The sequence below is a fragment of the Pimephales promelas genome, chromosome 13, assembly GCF_988280905.1.
Source record: "Pimephales promelas chromosome 13, fPimPro1.hap1.1, whole genome shotgun sequence".
Classification (NCBI taxonomy): Eukaryota; Metazoa; Chordata; class Actinopteri; order Cypriniformes; family Leuciscidae; genus Pimephales; species Pimephales promelas.
The window spans coordinates 36,041,058-36,059,335 of NC_142781.1; the positions used below are offsets into that span (position 1 = coordinate 36,041,058).

At 39.7% G+C, this 18,278-nt stretch overlaps 2 protein-coding genes across 2 annotated transcripts; both read left to right on the plus strand.

The window, feature by feature from the left end:
* Window positions 1-638: 638 nt before the first annotated feature.
* On the plus strand, window positions 639-7,792 carry ora6 (olfactory receptor class A related 6). Its single transcript, XM_039690283.2, has 4 exons — window positions 639-791; window positions 2,672-3,004; window positions 5,929-6,350; window positions 7,265-7,792. The coding sequence occupies exons 1-4, from the start codon at window positions 760-762 to the stop codon at window positions 7,510-7,512; spliced, it is 1,035 nt and encodes a 344-aa protein (XP_039546217.2). The 5' UTR covers window positions 639-759; the 3' UTR covers window positions 7,513-7,792.
* Window positions 7,793-8,664: 872 nt separating this feature from the next.
* On the plus strand, window positions 8,665-17,996 carry LOC120492130 (bromo adjacent homology domain-containing 1 protein). Its single transcript, XM_039690277.2, has 7 exons — window positions 8,665-8,739; window positions 10,005-11,231; window positions 11,475-11,830; window positions 14,615-14,774; window positions 14,906-14,985; window positions 15,072-15,163; window positions 15,399-17,996. The coding sequence occupies exons 2-7, from the start codon at window positions 10,025-10,027 to the stop codon at window positions 15,583-15,585; spliced, it is 2,082 nt and encodes a 693-aa protein (XP_039546211.2). The 5' UTR covers window positions 8,665-8,739; window positions 10,005-10,024; the 3' UTR covers window positions 15,586-17,996.
* Window positions 17,997-18,278: the final 282 nt, after the last annotated feature.

The window sequence follows — 18,278 nt, forward strand, 5'->3', positions numbered from 1 at the left end:
ATGATGACTAGGAAATTTCGAGTAGGAAACTTATGGTAATTTTGATAGCATATGAAGGCAGCATCACGTGAATAAAACAAACAAAACACTTCAAATGATTATTCATATATGTAAATATGCACGACTTTAACAACAATACAAGATGTTGCGGGAAAACGAATAAAGAATATCAGTCGTTCTCTCTCCGCCATGCTGGACGTTTATGACTCAAACTCGAGTCAAAATGATCTCATCAGCGGCGCGAGGCGGGCAAGTGACGTCACTCTGTAACTGTTCGCTGCTCCCGCGGTTTTTCCTTTGCCTAATGCAGCGATGAGTCATCGAAGCGTGCCTTAATTCATCGGGAATAACGTGGGCAGTAATCAAAGTCCTTTTATAATAGTCTCTGGCAGTTATACAGTGGAGCTTTTTCAACAGAACATGTTCTCATACAATTAAAGATACTAGGCTATGTCATTAATATATACAGTGAGTTCATCTTTGAACCGAACAAAATTTTACAATACAAAAAGACCACTTTAATAAATAATCTATTTTTACTTTTTAATCGAATAGTTTCGAACAAAATTTCCTTTGGTAAAATCACTTTAACACACGTGACGTCGCGAGCGGCATAATCCTCCAGGAAGTGACGTCATCTTTCGGAGGGAAAACAACCATGCGTTAAAAGTGAAATCGATGAATTCTGTGGTGTTTTGTGCTGTTATTCATATAGTTTGATGATCAAATGGGACAAACCAGATTGATCAACATTTCAAAATGTGTTCAAAAGTTAAAGTTGACCTCCTCAGGTAAGATGAATGATGCAATTTGGTGCCTTAGTTTTGGCCATCATAAATAGTAGAAAGTCAAAGAAATGCTTGTGCAGTCGGGTGATGTAAAACAAGTCAAGCTCTAAATGAATTTAACCAATAATTATCAAAACAACTGAAATGGAAGAAGATCAAAACCCTACTTTTTAAAGCACTACATTGATACTCCTGTCAAATTTAATTGTCACTGAATTATTAGTTTTTTTTTCTAGCTGATTTTATGAAATTATTTATAAAATTAGCTGCTTAACAACATCATAACAGGGTAGAGAAGTGGAATGAAGAATGAATGGACATTTCACTTTATGTAATAACTGGATTTAGATGGGAAACATTAACAATATGTAAAACATTGCCAATGAACTTTAAATGCACTACTTCTTCAACTTAACACAAATTGTTTGGATAATCTCAAATTTAATACACACTTAAAAACACTGGGTTTAAAACAAACCAATTTGCGTTGTTTTCAACCCAAGGGTTTGGGGAAATATAGGCCAGAACACATGTTGGGTTAATTTAACCCAGCATACTAGGTTGATTTATTTTTACTATAGCACTAGCTTTTACATTAATTAATGTTTAAGAATCAACTTAAATACTTTAAACTTAAATAATGATATTGATCATGATCAATGATATTGATTTTGATTATATTTTACAGTATAGCATATTTTATATAGTCGTGAATACACATTGCATACATTTAAGCGTATTTAACAAATATCTTAGAAGTAAAAATGAAACAAATTACACAAACTACCCAAACACTGATAAAATAACCCACACAATTGAGAGAATTAGAGAGAATCTTTACTGATATTCCTGACTATGGGGAAAATTGTGAAGATTGGCGCCAGAGAAATGCTGATATGTGGAGGTTCAAAAATGCTTTAAAATGTTTCTTTTAAAAACTTTATTGTGCTTATAGAGCTCGAATGGTGTTATTTATGATACGCTTGATGTTGCTCAACATTTTAAGGCAGTAAGATCATGATCTGAACTGGAATTACTAAGTTATAAAGATGTACGATCTTTAGCATGATGATAATATTTCTCTGTACTTCTACTGTAAATACATTAATATGTCATCTTTCACAGTCTTTCAATCAATCTATATGTTTAATATCTTCATTAAAACCAAGTTGTCATAACTAGTTAGTAACTAGGATATTTGAGTCGGCTGTATTTCTCCAGTCATGATCGATTCAGCTTTACAGTAATAAACAGATCAATAACAGAATCAATGATATAATTATCCAGCAATATTACCACTTTTAAATTATTCATAAAAGTGGTAATATTGCTGGATAATTATAGTTTCGGTAACACTTTACAATATGAACTAACATGAGCAACACATTTCTGTATTAGTTTCACATGTATTTTGATCATCTTTAGCGTTCGTTAATAAAAATCCAGCTGTTCATGTTAGTTCACAGTGCATTCACTTATGTTTACAAGATTTTAATAAACATTAATAAATGCTGTATAATGATATAATGCTTTATTGAAACGACAGTTGTAGTTTTGATGGAGTCGGAGATCTCTAATTACTTCATGCTGTTCTTTTGCACTTTACGTTGATCATGTGACACTGAAGAGAGTAATGATGCTGACAACTCAGCTTTTAATCACAGAAATAAATTATATATTCAAACAGAAAACAGATATTATACTTTCTGATAATATTTCACAATGTAAATGCAGTGTGTGTGTGTGTGTGTGTGTGAGATGGGCATCTGTGTATTAGTGCACACAGCTTTATTCATGCGTGGTGTTGATGGAGTCAGAGATCTCTAATTACTGACGCAGAGAACTGTTTCCAGCTCATAACTCATAAGTTTATTGCCCATCAGCACGTCAGCGCTGAAGACGAGGAGCTCCGTGGAGAAATCAGGAGGAACCCAAGGCATCAATTACAGCGTTCCCAGTTCTCCCAGATCTCCCAGTTCTCCAGTTCTCGTGCTGCTCTCGGGTCAGCGGCGGGCGATGGAGGCGGTGAGGATCGTGCTGTCGGTGGCCGGAGGCGCGGGGAACGCGGCGCTAATGCTCTCGCTCCTGCGCAGCGCGCGGCTGAAGCCCTTCGAGATGTTCCTCCTCGGCCTGAGCGTGGCCAACCTGGAGGAGATCGCGGCGGTGGACGTGTACAGTGTGCTGGTCTCGCGCTCCGCCGTCAGCGCCAGCTCTGGGTGACACACACACAGCTCATTTAGAAATGTTTTGCATAGGCTTTCAATGCATTGATCAGATGCTCTAATACTTGCTGAGAGCAATTTATGTCCAAGTAATGAAGTGAAAGTTAAAAATGACTGACTTTTATTTTATTACTTTCAGTGCATTTGTACTATCACTCGATAGGCATGCATGCGGTCGCTAGTGCACTTCGAGTGTGTGAGGGAACTCATTTTATTCTAAGTACACTCTAAAAAATTCTGGGTTGTTTTAACCCAAATTTGGGTCAAATATGGACAAACCCAAAATGCTGGGTTAAAAATGTAATGTAAAAATTTAACCCAACGGCTGGGTTAGTCCATATTTGACCCAAAGTTGGGTTAAAACAACCCAGCATTTTTTAGAGTGTATGTTTTAGTTGTAATTAAACTGTAGTAAAGCTTAACTTTAAGTGTGTTTAGTGTACTTTTGTGCGCTAAAATGGAATAACTTCAAGTAAGTGTATGGGACTAATGACATGCTTGATTATTAGTGATATTAAAGTGTGCTTTATTTGTGTTATAAATTCATTGCGAGTGTCTTTGAAACACAAGCGATATGCCTGAAGTGTATTATAGGCTATTTGAGTGACGAGTATAAGCTCAGTATTATCTTTGGCTTTTTCCAAACACAAATTGCACTTTGTCTTCAATAAGAAATCCACATTAATAAACAAACACATAAACATACACTTTATTTAGAAATGCTAAATAAATGTATTTAGAATAGGGTTTCGGTGCATATGCTTTAACACTTTCAATGCATTTTTACAATTATCATTTCAGCACACTGTTAAAATATATTTGTAAGTAAAGTGTAAATAAACACACACAGGTATAGCCCTACACACACACTCTTAAAAAGGTTCCAAAGCGCTACGTATTTGGAACCCCTAAAATGCAATGCATGTGAATGATAACAATATTCAAGATATGGGGGTTAAAAAATGTAATTAATCAATATCACACAAAGAGTGCCATTTCATTTTTTTTATCCTCCAAAAATCTGCATGATTAAAATGTGATATTAAGTTACTCCAACAGTTTAATAAACAATAATTTAATTACAACTACAAAATGTTGCAGAATAATGTTAATATATGAATGAATAATAGCCTTTAAAGAACTTTTGTGCCAAAAGTGTTCTTTCTTGTCATTATTGAACCTTTTTTTAGCATAAAATGTCCTTTGGAGTTGAGTAAGAGTGACCAGGCTCGTCTGACCGGTGTACTGGAGCGTGGGGTCGAGAGGAACGGGTTTATTGTCGGATATACACTGAATCTGTCATCTTTAATCATCAATAAGCCACACTTGTATTTTCTTTCTTTTTTCTTCTGGGTATTATTATTTAAGATGATTTTGTCTTTTGTTTTGCTTTGTTATAATATTGTCTTGAAACTAATAGATGAAGTATTAAGGGGTGTGTAACGGTTCGGTTCGATACAGCAAAAAGAAAGAATTGCCTTGATTTAATTTTTGATTATATTTTATTAAAACAAACATCATAAAGTATGATTTTTTTTTTTTTTACTTTGAGCAATGATGGAGCTACACTTGACTTTTCTTATGAGCATATAAAACAAAACAGCTCCTTGGACAAAATCAAATGTAGAATGGTGAATGTTGTTGATCTGTGGACACTGGATCGTTCGTTTATGACGCAATGTTTCTCCTGGTTTCCACGTCAGCGCTGTTTGATCCGTTAATAACGGAGAAATGTGAATGTTTCTCACTGGATCTCGCAGCGATGTTATTACTTCAGTGGCGAACTCTAAAGTTTTCTTTACTGGATTTGGCTGTGTAACAGTGCTGATGATCAAGATCGGCAAGATCGGTTCCACTTACAAGTAGTGGTCACGACAGCGTCTCATTATGGGCGAACTTGCCATGCGCGACATGCTTACACTGGATGGGCAACGATTAATCGCATCCAAAATAAAAGTTTGTGTTTACATAATACATGTGTGTAGTGTGTATAATTAATTCGTATATATAAATACCCACACATGTATGTGTATATTTAAGAAAAATGTGTTATTAATATATCAAATATTTATATTTTTATATAATATTAATTATGTATAAATATATATAAAGTATATACATGCAAATATTTCTTAAATATATACGTGCATGTGTGTGTATTTATATATACAAATTAATTATACACACTACACACACGTATATTATGTAAACATAAACTTTTATTTTGGTCGGCAGGAAAAAACGAACCGTTCGGTACGAATACGTGTATCATTACACGTGTCTTGTTACACCCATATATATATATATATATATATGAAAGTAGCCTGTATTTTTCTACATTATATACTTAAAGTCCCCGTGAACCGGAAGTTGCAAACGATTTTTCTCCAGTGCTGTGACGTATTTCCAAGTGAAGCGGAATATTGAACAGAGGGCAGGGTTTGACTCTAGCGCTCCTCCTCTCCATCTCTCGCTCATAGCAAACTGGTTTGAGGGGAGTGGTTAAGCGTTTCCCCACCCAAACTGAAACCTACGTCATCAGAAAAAGAAACCGTTCCAGACCGGAAGTAACTTTTCAGATTTTGATTAAAGATTACTAAGGTAAAACATTTTTTTAATATATATTCACTTGCACGGATTAACTGTTCACCACAAGACTAGTAATATGCGCTAACAAAGTAAATAGGTTCAATTTTGATTTCACGGGGACTTTAAGCAAAATTATTTTAAAGTGCATTAAAAGTTGTATTGTGAAAATGAGTAAAAGCATGATGCTAACTCTTAAATCATATTGTGGAGGTTTAAATTACTCAAATTGACCCCAGTGGGTAAAAACTGTTATCAGATTTGAGGGTAACAGGAGGATTAAAGATATATTTTTTAGTTATCCAGGCGTCTCTTTCCTCTGTGGTCTGCAGGAGGTGCCGAGACCTGAAGTTCTTCACCCTGGTCGGGGAGATCGGGAGCATCTTGTTCACGGTGGTCATCAGCGTGTACCGCTGCCAGAAGCTGCGCATGCGCGTGAACCGGCCCGTGTTGCTGGACGGCCGGGGTCCGGCCCGCGCGCTCGCCGTGTCCTGCGCGGCACTAGCGCTGCTCTTCGCCTCTCCGACGCTGCTCATAAACCTGGACTGGGGTCACTCCAACGCCTCGTCTCGGGCCTGCCCGGCGGATTTCTTCCAGTGCTCGTCCTCCCAATGCCCGACTCGGAACCGGATCTACAAGTACTCGTTCCTCCTGCTGTTTATCCTCGTCCCCCTGCTGGTCGTCACGCTCTCCGGCGCCGTGATCATGCGCATCCTCGTCATGCGCACTGCCTTCGCCAATCGCGAGTCCCACGGTAAAGCACTGTAAACATCTGTACAGATGAACTTAAAATATACTACAACTTCAGGATATTGAATAATGTATTTTGAAAGTATAGCTACTTTCAACGCATTTTTACAATTATAATTTTCGCGCTCCTCGTTCAGTTATACTTGCGGCCTGATTAGTTAACTAATTAGTCCGGATCCTGATCCTCCGCAGTTTAAAGAATTATCGTGATTTTAACGTTAAAAATGCTACAGTGAAAAACTGTTAATTGGTTCCGTACCATATACGGTACTGTTACTGTGATAGATCTAACCGTACATTTCATGTAATTTTACAGTTAAAACTTACAGTTTTTGGAAGTGAAAAGAACAAGTTATTGTATAATTTACAGTGAAAACCCTTAAATTGATATTCCTACCATTCCCTTGTTTTTTACTGTAAATTTAAGTTAAAGGAGAACTCCGGCGCAAAACAAACGTTCGGTCTAATTACACATCGGTACCTAGTCGACCGTTCTCTGAGATTTGTTTTCATGATAATCGAATATAAAGAGTTTTTTCTCTAAAATCTGTTTCGCGTTTAACGCTAGTATATAGGGCGTTGAGTAATGAAAAATAAAATTCGCAAATTTATACATACAAAATTGTATAATTGTATGTATTTATTTATACATGCATACAAAACAAATCTCTGAGAACGGTCGACTAGGTACCAATGTGTTATTAGACCAAAGCTTCGTTTTGCGCCGGAGTTGTCCTTAAAGTCTGTAAAACCTCAAATATTTTTACCGTATTTGTTTAAGTTTAAATTTAAGTCTGTAAAGCCTAAAATATTGCTACCATGTGTTTTTACTGTAAATTTAAGTAAAGTCTGTAAAACCTAAAAAGTTGATACCGGTATATGTTTGGTTACTGTAATTTACCGTAATTGTTTTTACAGTGCTGCAGAGAGGCGTGTCCGGGTTCCAGCGCAGCACGGTGGCCATCCTGGCGGCCATGACACTCTTCCAGCTGAACTGGACTGTGTACCTGGTCCTGCATCTGGCCTTTGACCCGAACACACTCCCGTCCTGGTCCCAGTTGGAGTTCCTCGTCACCAGCTTCTACTCCGCCGTCAGCCCGTACGTGTACGGCATCGGCAACAACCTGTTCAGCCGCACTCGCTTCACCAGAACGACAGGGGCTTAGTGTAGAAACATGTTTCATATGCAACCATAAGGAGACATGAAGCTGTTTACACACACACACACACACACACACACACAGTTACACTTTCCAGCGAGTTCTGTTTGTCAACATCAGTTAACGTGATGAACTATAAAACACATGTTCATTTCAACTTATGAAGTCCAGAGGTGAGATTCCCCACAACTTCCATTAAACCATCAACATTTGTCATGTTTTACTGCTTTATTTTCTAGAGGTTTAGTCATTTTTGTTTAAACATTTCAGAAATAAACTCTGTTGCATTAATTTCCTGATATATCGCTTTTAAGCTTATTTGAAACACTCAGAGGTTTAGAAAATGGGATTTTTGTGGGGTTTTTTTTTACATTGTGACGGTTTTGTGTGTGTGTGTGTGTGTGTGTGTGTGAGTGAGAGAGAGAGAGTTGCAGTCATATCTGGAGATGTGAATGACTGAAGCGTGACCTCATTAAACAACCAAACGCAGTCTGGAAGAATCGCTTTATAACTGGAGTTATGCATTATTATGTCAAGTCATAATTCATGTTGTTAATGGTATTGATAAAGCACAAGCCAACATTAGCGCACTCTTTTCTGTAAAGATCTAATACAGTGATATTACAGTAATAAGTCAGTCAAAGTCTTCTGTGTTTAAATACAGGTTTAGAATAATTCAGATTAAGATGATTGACATCTCATCTGCTCAACAAGACTGCATTTATTTAATGAAGACAGTGAAATATTAGTAGTGTCTTATACCGTGATGCACTATCATTCAAAAGTTTGGGGTAAGATTAAAAAAATAATACTTTTATTCATTGAGGACGCATTAATTTGATCAAAAGTAACTTTGATCACAGGAATAAATTGCACTTCACTATATATTCACTAGAACACATCTGTACAGTCTAGGCCTAATAATATTTCACTGTTACTGTATTTTTGATTAAATAACTGCAGCCTTCTCTTTCAGAAACATTAAACAATCTTAATTATTCCATTACAGTAGGAAGCCCAAAAGTGTGCGCGAGTTATAATTATTGACACCTAGAAACTGTAAAAGGTGAATATTATAATGAGGATGAGTGTTGCTCGCTGATTGGCCGAGGGGGCCGCGCGCATCAGCATGCGAGTGTGTGATTGGTCCTCGTGGAGTTGAGCGCAGAAGCAGGAAGAGAAACAGCCGTGGACGAGCAGCGCGGATCCTCGACGCTCGTGTGTGTTTTACTGGTGAGTGTTTGTGCAGATCCGCGGGAATAAACACACGCGCCGCGTCTCATGCGTTCACCTGCACCGACGCCTCGACCAACGCGCGCGGATCGAGGGCGCTTTATTAGCGTCGTGATGACGCGAGCTATAAGTTGATCTCGCGTTGCGCGCGCTCGCGTTTTAATGTCACCTGATGGTGGTGTTGTTGTTGGGCAAGTGCTTTTTTTCTGCTGTATGATGACATCAGCATCGCAACAAACATGACGACGTCACAAACTAACAAGTGTGACGTCACGACCTGTAACAACTTCTAAACCCTCGCGCGCGCGCGCATGTGCGTTACGCATCAGCTGCTCCTCATTAACATACTAATATTCACACAAGTAACATAAACGTGAACTGTAGTTGTTACTCTGGTCGGTGGTCACTGTTAAAATGTTTCTAGGTCAGTTACAGCGGTCGTATCTGAAGGGTTGGAGGTTCGAACCCTGCACGATCCAGACGGAATATTGTTATTTCATGTATCTTTAATTATTTTTCTGTCAGTTTTTATTGCTCTCCTTGATGCTGCTCGGATGGTGTTTGAACATGTCTCAGTATTGCAGACAGAACTAAAGTGACTCTGTGAAGTGATGCTGTCAAACTTCATCAGAACAGCATCTGCACTGTATTCGCCTAGTGTGATGAAACATAATTATCTCTTCCGAAGCTCTTAGTTACATTTACAAAATATTATTATTATTTTCAGCATCATTACTCCAGTCTTCAGTGTCACATGATCCTTCAGATATCACTCTAATATGATGATCTGATGATCAAGACACATTTATGATTATTATCAGTGTTGAAAACCGTTGTGCTGCTTCAGATTTGTGAAGAAACTTTGATAAACTGCCGTTCAAAAGTCTGAAAAAGAAATCAATACATTTATTTATCAAGGACTTTTAAAGACATTTATAAAGTAACAAAAGATTCTATTTCAAATAAATGCTTTTCTTTTGAACTGAAAGAATCCTGAAAATGTTTCACAGTGTGTGTTCAACACTGATGATAATCATAACTGTGTGTTGATCATCAGATCCTCATATTAGAGTGATTTGTGGAGGGTCATGTGACACTGAAGACTGGAGCAATGATGATAAACTCAGGAATAAATTACACTTCACTGTATATTCACATATAAAACAGATGATTTACATTAGAATAATATTTCAAAATGTTTACTGTATTTCTGATCATATGAATTCAGCTTTGATCACAGGAATAAATCCCTTTTTATCCCGTAGGTCTTCTCCGGAAGCATGTTATGACCCACGCTCGGAAAAAAGGCTCCCTCGGCCAGTGTCGTGGCGAGGGGTGGGGCCACGTGGAGGGCGGGTCACATGGTGAAACTGTGGGCGGAGCCTGGCCTGCGCGATCAATGGTGAAGAAAGTCGAGGCCAGGAATCGTGAGCGGCATGAAAGTCAAAAACGTTCATTGAAAATGGTTGAAACTAAGAAGCACGGGAGCAAGAGAGGGAGCGAGCGCAAGCGCAAGCTGTACCCGCTACGAAGAAGAGCCGCGGCTTTAGACGGCGAGGCATTGAGCTGCCATGTTTTGCTCACGCGTTTGGACGGACAGGAGGAACCGATCCCAGAAGTGGATCCCAAAAAACAGAAGCCATTTCAGGATAAACCTTCAGCTCCGGAACCGCGTAAACGTCGACTAGCGTCTCTAAATGCAGAGGCGGTTAACAGTCTGCTGCTTGAGAAAACCGACACCAAACTAGCGAAGAAACACAGCGATGGCACCTCAACTACTAAGACCTGCTCAAAAAGATCCTCGAAGGCAGAGACGTGCCAAAAGAAGAGGAAGAAAGACGAGCCTGACGCCAGTCTCTATGCTCCGGCTCCCAAACGGCTAGCCGGACTCAACGCCGCCGCGCTAATGAAGCTAACTAGCTCGACTACAGGAAGGACCAAACCAGACCGCTGCAAACCCAAAGCACAGATCCCGTCCAAGAAGCTCATCCGCGATCCCGACGGAGCTTGTGAAGTGTGTAAAAGCAGGAGCTACGAGTCAGAACTGAGTAACTCGACGGCTAAACCGGGCTTCCAGTCGCAGAGCATTCTGGGATACCCAGTGACGGTGGTGAAGGAGGAGCCGGTGGAGGCGGAGCTGAGTGCGTTCTGTTGCTGTCCGCCGGACTGCCACCGGCTAGCGCTGTTCCTCGCGCAGGAGCCGGACGAGTCGCGGATCAAACACCTGGTTCCAGCGCATCCGGCGCTAACGCTCAGCGCTCATCCGTGTGTGTGCGCGGATCCGTGCTATGCCGGGTACCTCGTGCACATCGCTCACCCCGGGCCGGGTTTGAGCGCGCCGGCGCTGCTAGCCTCCTCGGGGATCGCTCATCCCTTCTGCGGTTCCGTCGGGTCAGGTTGCTGCCGCTGTGGAGTCGGACGATACGCCTTCGCTAGCCGGACCTGCTCCTTCCCCACCAGCTGCTCACACTGCAGACATCCCATCAAAACAGGTCAGAGATTATGATGACACCTGATAACTATCATCAATAATAGGAGTCTAACGAGACCCTCACGATTCGATGCATTTCACAATACTGAACTCACGAACTGAACTTCTTTAAAATAAGACCAGCTTTTGTCCACTATGGACCAGTGTGTGTATCTTGTTTAAATTGAATCACTAGGGTTGATGAGCCTCACCTGTCTGTCATTGCTGTGTAGTAATCATGTGTTTTGTTGTGCTGCTGTTCCAGAAGGCTTCTCCTTGTCTCAAGATGAGCACAGTCGCTCGCTCCTGGTTCCTCCGCCCCTGCCTCTCTCCGGATGTCCCAGCATGCCCCGGGTGAACCCGTCCCCCCCGCTCGACCCGCGGCTCCTGTCCTCGATGTCGGACCGCAGGCAGGCTGAAGTCAGGCTTAAAGTGGGCAAAACATGCCCTCAAAACCCCAAGCCATCCAACGGCTCGCTCACTATGGGCCACACCAGGTTATCCAAGCGACCCACAGCCAGTCCAGCAAGTGCCAAACACCAGAGGAAAGTCAGCCGGCGCGAGGCTACGAACGGATGGCGTCCTGTCGGAGTCCCTACGGAGAAGGAGGTGTTTATTGCGGTGAGCGATGTTGCCGTGGCAATTCACCAAGACCGATTGGTGTTTAGCGCCAAACCGCGTCAGACACTGATCGGTCTGTGCAGCGCCCGTTCAAATCGAACACACCTTTTATGAGCGAGTCATTGAATCACTCATTCAAGAGATTCGTTCAAAAACGAAAAATGCTGATTCATCCAGTAATGAAACAAGTGAAGTCTTTATGAGTGAGTCATTGAATCATTCATTCAAGAGATTTGTTCAAAAACACTTGATTCATCCAGTAATGAAACAAGTGAAGTCTTTATGAGTTAGTCATTGAATCATTCATTCAAGAGATTTGTTCAAAAACACTTGATTCATCCAGTAATGAAACAAGTGAAGTCTTTATGAGTGAGTCATTGAATCATTCATTCAAGAGATTTGTTCAAAAACGAAAAATGCTGATTCATCCAGAAATTAAACAAGTGAAGACTTTATGAGTGAGTCATTGAATCATTCATTCAAGAGATTTATTTAAAAATGCTGATTCATCCAGTAATGAAACAAGTGAAGTCTTTATGAGTGAGTCATTGAATCATTCATTCAAGAGATTTTTTCAAAAACGAAAAATGCTGATTCATCCAGAAATTAAACAAGTGAAGACTTTATGAGTGAGTCATTGAATCATTCATTCAAGAGATTTGTTCAAAAACGAAAAAACGCTGATTCATCCAGTAATGAAACAAGTGAAGTCTTTATGAGTGAGTCATTGAATCATTCATTCAAGAGATTTGTTCAAAAACACTTGATTCATCCAGTAATGAAACAAGTGAAGTCTTTATGAGTGAGTCATTGAATTATTCATTCAAGAGATTTGTTCAAAAACGAAAAAACGCTGATTCATCCAGTAATGAAACAAGTGAAGTCTTTATGAGTGAGTCATTGAATCATTCATTCAAGAGATTTGTTCAAAAACACTGATTCATCCAGTAATGAAACAAGTGAAGTCTTTATGAGTGAGTCATTGAATCATTCATTCAAGAGATTTGTTCAAAAACGAAAAATGCTGATTCATCCAGAAATGAAACAAGTGAAGACTTTATGAGTGAGTCATTGAATCATTCATTCAAGAGATTTGTTCAAAAATGTTGATTCATCCAGTAATGAAACAAGTGAAGTCTTTATGAGTGAGTCATTGAATCATTCATTCAAGAGATTTGTTCAAAAACGAAAAATGCTGATTCATCCAGAAATTAAACAAGTGAAGACTTTATGAGCGAGTCATTGAATCACTCATTCAAGAGATTCGTTCAAAAATGAAAAACGCTGATTCATCCAGTAATGAAACAAGTGAAGTCTTTATGAGTGAGTCATTGAATCATTCATTCAAGAGATTTGTTCAAAAACACTTGATTCATCCAGTAATGAAACAAGTGAAGTCTTTATGAGTGAGTCATTGAATCATTCATTCAAGAGATTTGTTCAAAAACGAAAAATGCTGATTCATCCAGAAATTAAACAAGTGAAGACTTTATGAGTGAGTCATTGAATCATTCATTCAAGAGATTTGTTCAAAAACGAAAAAACGCTGATTCATCCAGTAATGAAACAAGTGAAGTCTTTATGAGTGAGTCATTGAATCATTCATTCAAGAGATTTGTTCAAAAACACTTGATTCATCCAGTAATGAAACAAGTGAAGTCTTTATGAGTGAGTCATTGAATCATTCATTCAAGAGATTTGTTCAAAAACGAAAAATGCTGATTCATCCAGAAATTAAACAAGTGAAGACTTTATGAGTGAGTCATTGAATCATTCATTCAAGAGATTTGTTCAAAAACGAAAAAACGCTGATTCATCCAGTAATGAAACAAGTGAAGTCTTTATGAGTGAGTCATTGAATCATTCATTCAAGAGATTTGTTCAAAAACGAAAAATGCTGATTCATCCAGAAATGAAACAAGTGAAGACTTTATGAGTGAGTCATTGAATCATTCATTCTAAAGATTTGTTCAAAAACGAAAAAACGCTGATTCATCCAGTAATGAAACAAGTGAAGACTTTATGAGTGAGTCATTGAATCATTCATGCTAAAGATTTGTTCAAAAACGAAAAAACGCTGATTCATCCAGGAATGAAACAAGTGAAGACTTTATGAGTGAGTCATTGAATCATTCATTCTAAAGATTTGTTCAAAAACGAAAAAACGCTGATTCATCCAGTAATGAAACAAGTGAAGTCTTTATGAGTGAGTCATTGAATCATTCATTCAAGAGATTTGTTCAAAAACGAAAAAACGCTGACTCATCCAGTAATGAAACAAGTGAAGTCTTTATGAGTGAGTCATTGAATCATTCATTCAAGAGATTTGTTCAAAAACACTGATTCATCCAGTAATGAAACAAGTGAAGTCTTTATGAGTGAATCATTGAATCATTCATTCAAGAGATTTGTTCAAAAACGAAAAATGCTGATTCATCCAGTAATGAAACAAGTGAAGTCTTTATGAGTGAGTCATTGAATCATTCATTCAAGAGATTTGTTGAAAAATGTTGATTCATCCAGTAATGAAACAAGTGAAGTCTTTATGAATGAGTCATTGAATCATTCATTGAAGAGATTCGTTCAAAAAATGCTTATTTATCCATAATGAAACAAGTGATCGACTTGAATATTAATAATAATTCGAGTTAATACATTTTTATTAATAGACTGAAGCAATTAACATTTTTCAGAACATCATCAGTAATCATAAATGACATGTTATTTTGTTCAGAGAATGGTGATGTGTTATTCGGATGTGGTGTAAGCGCTGTGGTTTTGCAGGGCGATGACGAGACGGTTCTCCGCCAGTGTTACGAAGGAGTGGAGCGAGACGGAGAAGTGATCCGGGTGCGAGACACAGTGCTCCTGAGATCGGGACCCCGGAAGAAAACCCTGCCGTACGTGGCCAAGATCTCCGCTCTGTGGGAGGACCCGAGAACAGGTGAAGCAAACACAACACTCAAAACATAATAAAAGTCCTCTTTTCCGTCGTCTGACGCGGGATGAGTCTTGCTGTGGTGAATAAGGTTATATATCTGAGCGTGTGTGTCCTGACGCCGCTGTTTCATGCAGGAGAGCTGATGATGAGCCTCTTCTGGTACTATAGACCTGAGCACACGCAAGGAGGCAGAGATCCCAGCATGCACTGCGAGGTGAGGCACTGCTTTCAGCCGCACACTCGAGGGATGTTCACACTCGCACGCTTCCTACAGATGCATTTAAACACTCTGTGTTTCAGAACGAGATCTTCGCCTCTCGGCATCAGGACGAGAACAGCGTGGCCTGCATCGAGGAGCGATGCTACGTCCTGCCGCTAGCACAGTACTGCAGGTACGAGCTTTAAACGCACGGCAGGAATATTAGGCTACTGTCCCTTTAAGAGCGAATGCACTGATACACGGTTGCGTTCACTCGAGTCATAACCCACTGTTTTCTCCCTTTTTTGTAACATAATTTTGTGAATTTGTCCGTTTAACAGCGTGTTCACTGGCGTTCGGCTCTTGGCGAGTGCTAATGCTAAGCGCTGGTTGCAAACGTGTCGTAATCCTCTACTGTGATGTTGCAGATTTTGTGCCTTGGCCAAGCGGCGCTCTGAGGGTGTGTGTGAACGCCCGTCGGTGGTGCCCGTCTCCCCGGCCGGCGCCAACCCGTCCCACCGGCCCGTGCCCGCGGGCGTCGACCCGCAGCTGGTGTACCTGTGCCGACACGTGTACGACCTGCGCTACGGCCGCATCCTGAAGAACCTGCAGTGAGCCAATCACAGCGTCCCGAGGCGGATCACGTGACCCTCCTCTGGGGGTCTTGATGTCCTAATGAGGCTTCCGTAGAGTAACCGCCTTCTTCATTTCCAACCCGATTCTGTGTCACGTACACTGGACTGACGCGCTGCTGAGGCCTGATGGGAGAATCGCTGAGGGGTTCAGAACGCTGACGCTTCCGTAACGAATCTCTCTCGATCGAAACCCTCTGAGGTCCAGACGAAAGGTCCGTTCACACCAGCGGCGACGTGACGATAACTAACTGCGAATCTTTGAATCATTCAAGAGATTCATTTCAAAAGTGCTGATTCATCCAGTAATGAATCAAGTAAAGTCTTTATGAGTGAGTCATTGAATCAAGTGAAGCAATTCACATTTTTTATAACGTCTTATAAATGACACGCTATTTTGTTTAGAGAATTGTGATCTCTATTTCAAAGAGAATTAATTTAATTTATCCAGAATCGTGCGGCTCTAACGTTTCACAAGGAAACTCTCACTTTTTCTCAATCAGTCTTTCTACGTCGGTGTTTCTTTACTAATTAACCAGTGAACGTGAAGTCTGACGTCGTCAGTGTCTGTAGTTATCGCTCCAGCTCTCGATCTCGTGTGAACGGACCGCTTGGGAAGAGGAGTGTGTGTGTGTGTGTGTGTGTGTGGAACAGATTTCTGATGCTCATATATTTCTGTGGCGTTTGCGTTCGGGGGGTCGGGACGTTTACGTGAAATAAATGATGAAATCGAACCTTTAGATTCACACGCTCTAGAAGGCAGGAATATATTCTAATATTTATTTGACGTTTGCTGTCGCTTCTTGCGCCCCCTAGAGGAAGTGCACTATTACATTCCCTGACGTGTGTGAGATCGATGCTGTCATTGATCAAACCGCTTATAGTTAATTATGTTAATGTTAATATTACAACATTCCCATCAGTGACGTGTGCGAGTGACGGTGTTCCCGAACTCCTGAAACGCCTCCATTAGTCTCGAGTTTCTCCCGGGAACGAACACGTCACAATATTCCTCATTATAATAATTATTGCGTAGAATAAAGGGGCGGGGCCAGGTTGAGTTAGTTAGTAGTGTTTTAGTACAAAGGGGCGGGGCATTTCCCCAAACACACTGGACCAATCACAACACACCGCTCCAGCCGACCAATCAGAGCACAGTGTGCTTTTCAGAAGGAGAGACAGGAAGTGAACAGAGCGTTACTGACAGACTGGGAAGAGAGGAGCCGCAACAATGGAGAATATGAGGAGAATAATCAACATTCGAGCAGGAGAACCTGTTCTAGGAGAGGAGATGAATGAAGAAAAGCAGAAGGAACAAACTCAACATTGTCTAACCGGCAGTGACAGGTTTTTTTTAAAGCTAATAAGTCTTTATTATATGGTTCAGTTTATTATTTCAGACACACCAGTTGAAAAGCAAGCACCTTAACGGAGATAGATTCGCTAGTTTTAAATATTAAATGCAAAATATATTTGGACGTCCGCTGACGTGAACTCAGAAGATGAAATTAGAGCATCAGCATGAATTACGTTTGTAGAAATGTGTGATTTTAAATGTTCATCGTGTCATCTTTATGATGTGGAATACGCAGATCATCCACTGATCACAGGAGGAGCGTCTCTGAAAAATGATTAATATTCAAATTTAAAGGCTTTTTTTTTACATTTGGAAAAGCTTCGTCTTTCTGCTTTCGATTTCTTCTAAACAAAAAAGGAGATATTTTATTAAGTCTGTTTCTAAAGCTGGAATATACCGTATATTTTTAGGACTATTTTTTAGGTTAAAAACAAATTGTATTTAAATTCCTGATCCTCTGATGACGAGCTGACCCGGACTGAAGCGTTGGCGTGTAACTGAGGTCATGTTCAGGCGCTGTCATGCTTTAAGACTTGTAACTGTATTTAAAGAAATTATTTAAGATAGAGTATAAAGCATATATCTATATTTCAAGTCCTCTTAGTTCCTCAGTGTTTTGAAGTGCTGTTGCAATATTGTGCTCTAATAAGTGCAGTCGTTTTTAATTATTATTTGTGTGTGTGTTAAATTATGAGTATCATCAGATCATGAAGTCTTAATGAATTCTTCAGAAATATCTACATTATGATGTTTTGTTTCCTCAGCTGATTGTGTAATTAATTGTCGGATGATTGATGATTCCCGAAGGAAATATTCCCGATCATTCCGGTGAGAAACTGTGTTGTTTTCCTGATGGTCCATCAGTTCACACACATTCTGTTGCTTTGTTTTTTTGGACCCAGTGTCTCTTTTTTTATTTTTATTTTTTATTTCATTCATATTTGTGATCTGATGTGTTTTCAATGGCAATGGATCGCTACTGTTTATTGTTCAATGAAAGAGTATTTATAAATTATAAACTGAAATCTTTTGTGAAATCATCGAGTCTCTGTTTGCTTGCTGGGGTTTATCGTAGACTGCAGAACAACACTAGGATTATATGTTTAATCTTTAATTCACTCATGGATGTTCAAATTCATATTTATAGTTTAACATAAAGATCTTATGAAATGAGTGAAGAATCGCTGCAGCTTTAGTCTCTTACATCCAGCAGATGGCAGCCTTCAGTCAACTAGTGTGTGAGTGTGAGAGAGTGTGTGTGTGTGTGTGTTTCAGGTCTCTTCTTCATCAGCTTCTTCTGTTTCTACGGTGAGTCTCAT

Coding starts and splice junctions, on each gene's coding strand:
- ora6 (XM_039690283.2), top strand. CDS start 760: ATGTGTTCAAAAGTTAAAGTTGACCTCCTCAG. Junction 3,005..5,928: donor GCCGTCAGCGCCAGCTCTGG/GTGACACACACA, acceptor TGTGGTCTGCAG/GAGGTGCCGAGACCTGAAGT. Junction 6,351..7,264: donor CGCCAATCGCGAGTCCCACG/GTAAAGCACTGT, acceptor TTGTTTTTACAG/TGCTGCAGAGAGGCGTGTCC.
- LOC120492130 (XM_039690277.2), top strand. CDS start 10,025: ATGACCCACGCTCGGAAAAAAGGCTCCCTCGGCCAGTGTCGTGGCGAG. Junction 11,232..11,474: donor CAGACATCCCATCAAAACAG/GTCAGAGATTAT, acceptor CTGCTGTTCCAG/AAGGCTTCTCCTTGTCTCAA. Junction 14,986..15,071: donor ATCCCAGCATGCACTGCGAG/GTGAGGCACTGC, acceptor TCTGTGTTTCAG/AACGAGATCTTCGCCTCTCG.